The sequence below is a fragment of the Schistocerca americana genome, chromosome X, assembly GCF_021461395.2.
Source record: "Schistocerca americana isolate TAMUIC-IGC-003095 chromosome X, iqSchAmer2.1, whole genome shotgun sequence".
In the NCBI taxonomy this organism is placed as follows: domain Eukaryota; kingdom Metazoa; phylum Arthropoda; class Insecta; order Orthoptera; family Acrididae; genus Schistocerca; species Schistocerca americana.
Genome location: NC_060130.1, coordinates 263005704 through 263009230, shown reverse-complemented (window position 1 = coordinate 263009230; position 3527 = coordinate 263005704). Strand labels below are relative to the sequence as shown.

Here is a 3527-nt window from a genome sequence, read left to right as displayed (position 1 = left end):
ACTCGGACCCTACCATCAGCTCTTACCCATTTAAATCGGCATTCATCTGACCAGGTCACGGTTATCAATTCGTGTAGGGTCCTACCGAAATGGTCGCGAGCACAGGCGAGGCGCTGTAGGCAATGTCGTGCTGTTAGCAAAGGCACTCGCGTTTTTCGTCTTTTGCCGTAGCCCATTAGTGCCTTGTTTCGTTGCACTGCCCTATTGGATATGTTCATTGTACATTCCTCATTGGTTTCTGCAGTTATTTCGTGCAGTTTTTGTTGTCTGTTAACACTGACAACTCTACGTAAACGCCGCTGCTCTCGGTCATTAAGTGAAGACCTTCGGCCGCTACGTTGTAGTGAGAGGTAATACCTGAAGTTTGGTATTCTCAGCACACTCTTGATACTGTGGATCACGAAATATTGAATTCCCTAACGATTTCCGAATGGAATGCCCCATGCATCTAGCTCTAACTAGCATCCCGCTTTCAAGTTCTGTTGATTCCTGTCGTGCGCCCATAATCACGACGGAAACACTTCACATGAATCACCCAAGTACAAATGACAGCTCCGACAATGCACTGTCTTTTTATACCTTGTGTACACGATAATGACGCCGTCTATATTTCTGCATATCGCTGTCCCATGACATTTGTCACCTCAGTGTGCACACGAGCGCGTAACAATCTCGCCTGTTCGCAGCGAGCTCGCAGCACCAGAAATCATTTCAGCACACACACGGCGACATCACAGCGATAATCGCACAGCAGTACTAGAGAATGGACTTGAAATAGCCTTAACCAAAAAATGGTTTGCTCCGTGGTGATAACCCTTCAGCTAAATGTGCAAATCTTCAGTCAGTGACATTTTGAAATATAATCTGTTATAGACCAATGAGAATGGTCAGAGCTTGATCAACTTAGCTATCTCAAAGAACCTGAGAGTAAGGTCGACTTACTTCGAACACAAGAGAATACATAAGGGGACATGGTGTTCACCGGATGGAAGAACGACCAACCAGATAGATCACATCTTGGTGGACCAGCGCTATAGCCATAGTCATGGACGTCAGGTCGTATGGAGGAGCCGACTGTGCGTCAGACCACTTGCTCATTGTGTGCAAGCTTAAACTCATGTTCCCCTACATGCATAAGAAGAAGGGGACACTAGAACCTGCTTTGAATGTTGAGAAACTACGAGAAAGTGCCATTAAAGAACAATATGCTATAGAAATCAAAAACCTTTTTGAGGTCCTAGAGACCCTAAAACCAAGAGAGAACGTGGAGGAAAGGTGGAAAGAAATAAAGTCCGTGGTACGAAGTGTAGCGGAGGATATATTGGGAAGAAAGAAGATAATGAAGAAGAGGAAATGGTTCAACGAGACGTGCCAGAAGGCTACAGAAAAGAGAAGGAAGATGAGAGAGAAATGGCTAGCTGACAGGGAGAATGAGCAGAAAATGGAACATTTTATCAACATTACAAGGGAGACAAAGCACATCCTAAGAATAGAGAAGTGAATATATCTAACCAGTTTGCTAGAACAAGTTGAGGCAGAGAGCCAAAACAAGAACTCAACGCAGTTCTTCCAATACATAAAAAATCGGAAACGTGGATTTCAAAGCCCAACATTTTTTCATTAGAGATAAGAACGGCAACTTAATAAATGACAAAGAAAGAATTGTAGAAAGATGGAAATAATACTTCCCTGAACTGTTGAATAGCCCAGACCAGCACGAGATATTATCTGCAAACACTACGGAAGAAAGGAAAGATGAAGACGAATGGGAAGTTACTGAAGAATACGTGAAAATCGCAATCAAAGGACTCAGAAACAGCAAAGCCCCAGGGGAGGACGGAATAACATCAGAATTAATCAAGGAGGGAGGTGAGAGCTTACACCTAAGAGATATATAAACTAATCCAGTTGATATGGGAGAAGGAGACACTGCCAGAAGAATGGAAATTGGCTATAATATGCTCAATATACAAGAAGGGAAGCAAAATGGAATGCGGTAACTACAGAGGAATCAGCTTGTTGAATGTTACGTATAACGTTCTGTCCATCATTATCCTCAGAAAATTACAACCATTCAGAGAGAACAACATACAGGAGTACCAAGCTGGCTTTCGACCAAACCGATCGACAATAGATCACATTTTCACACTAAGACAATTGTTTGAAAAACATTGGGACTATGATAAAGATATCTACAGCCTGTTGGTCGATTTTCAACGTGCATGTGACAGCATCCACAGAAATAGCCTATACAATCAATGCGGGACTTCAGAATTCCTGAGAAGCTAGTGAGAATGGTGCAAGCTTGTATGGACGGGTCAAAGGCAGCAGTACGTTTCCGAGGAGCCACATGAGAAACATTCGAAATTGAGACAGGCCTCAGACAAGGGGATGCTCTCTCATGTGTTCTGTTCACTGTCATCTAAGAGAAAGTAATAAAAGAGTGTAGGCAACAGGAGTGGGCTGGAGTATAGATGGACGGTAACTTCAACTGTCTCGCATATGCAAATGACAGTACTATCAAGTGAATCAAAGCACGAGTTGAAAGAAATGTACCAGAAAATGGACAATTATGCACAGAAGGTAGGGCTCAAAGTGAATCGTGGAAAACAGAGTTCACGCAATTAGGAAGAAGACAAGATCAGATAGAATTTCTTGAGATAGATGGCAAGAGGTTCAAGGGAGTAGACCAGTTCAAATACTTGGGATCGTGGTTTACCACGGACAACAACATAAAAATGGACATCAAGGAAAGAATAGCAGTGGGAACGAGATGCATGCATACCCTCAGAGAGACGCTTGGCTCTAAATCGATCTCAATGAACACGAAGATGAAAATCTACAATACAGTGACATGCCCAGAAACATGGAGCATGACTAAGTGAGCAATGGGAAAACTATTAATATTTGAAAGAAGAGTAATGAGGAAGATATGGGGACCAGTTTTAGATAATGGAGAATGGAGGAGGAGGAAAAACGAGGAAATCTACCTTCTAATGCGACAACCAACTATCCTACAGAAGATAAAGAGCAAAAGAATACAATGGGAGGGCCATGTAGCCCGTATGCCAGATGGAAGACAGGCGAAGATGGCACTAGTGAGGAAACCAAAAACCAAACGTCCCATTGGACGACCAAGGCAGCTCTGGATGGACGACTTGGCGAAGGACCTAGCAGCCCTGGGAATTGAAAGGAATGGAGGCAGTTTGTCGAAGCAGCGTGTGGTCTGCAGGGCCTGTGATCGCTGAATATCTATCTCTGTTATATCAGCCACTTCCTTGTAATCAACACTTTATTTTGAGGCAGCCACAAAATACATAATTACACAAAATTTCACTAATGATGTAAATTAGTCATTTGGTGTTTACTTTAATTGTTATCCACGGCCTCTGGATACATTTATCTTGTCATGATACTTAGCTAGCACTGTCTATAAATCAATCAGCGAGAATATTTCTTCTGCTGTTTAGTTAACTTCCTGATTGGGTTGATGGGAGCTCACAGTCCAGATCATGCCACGAAAACTC

The 3527-nt window shown here is 42.8% G+C and overlaps 1 protein-coding gene across 1 annotated transcript; it reads left to right on the top strand.

Moving 5' to 3' along the window:
* The first annotated feature begins 1045 nt into the window (after positions 1 to 1045).
* LOC124555956 lies at positions 1046 to 1501 on the top strand. Its single transcript, XM_047130005.1, has one exon. It carries the CDS (start codon positions 1046 to 1048, stop codon positions 1499 to 1501), a length of 456 nt encoding a protein of 151 aa, XP_046985961.1.
* Positions 1502 to 3527: the final 2026 nt, after the last annotated feature.

What these genes read in the sequence shown, in the direction of transcription:
- LOC124555956 (XM_047130005.1), top strand. Translation starts at nt 1,046, where the DNA reads ATGGACGTCAGGTCGTATGGAGGAGCCGACTGTGCGTCAGACCACTTG.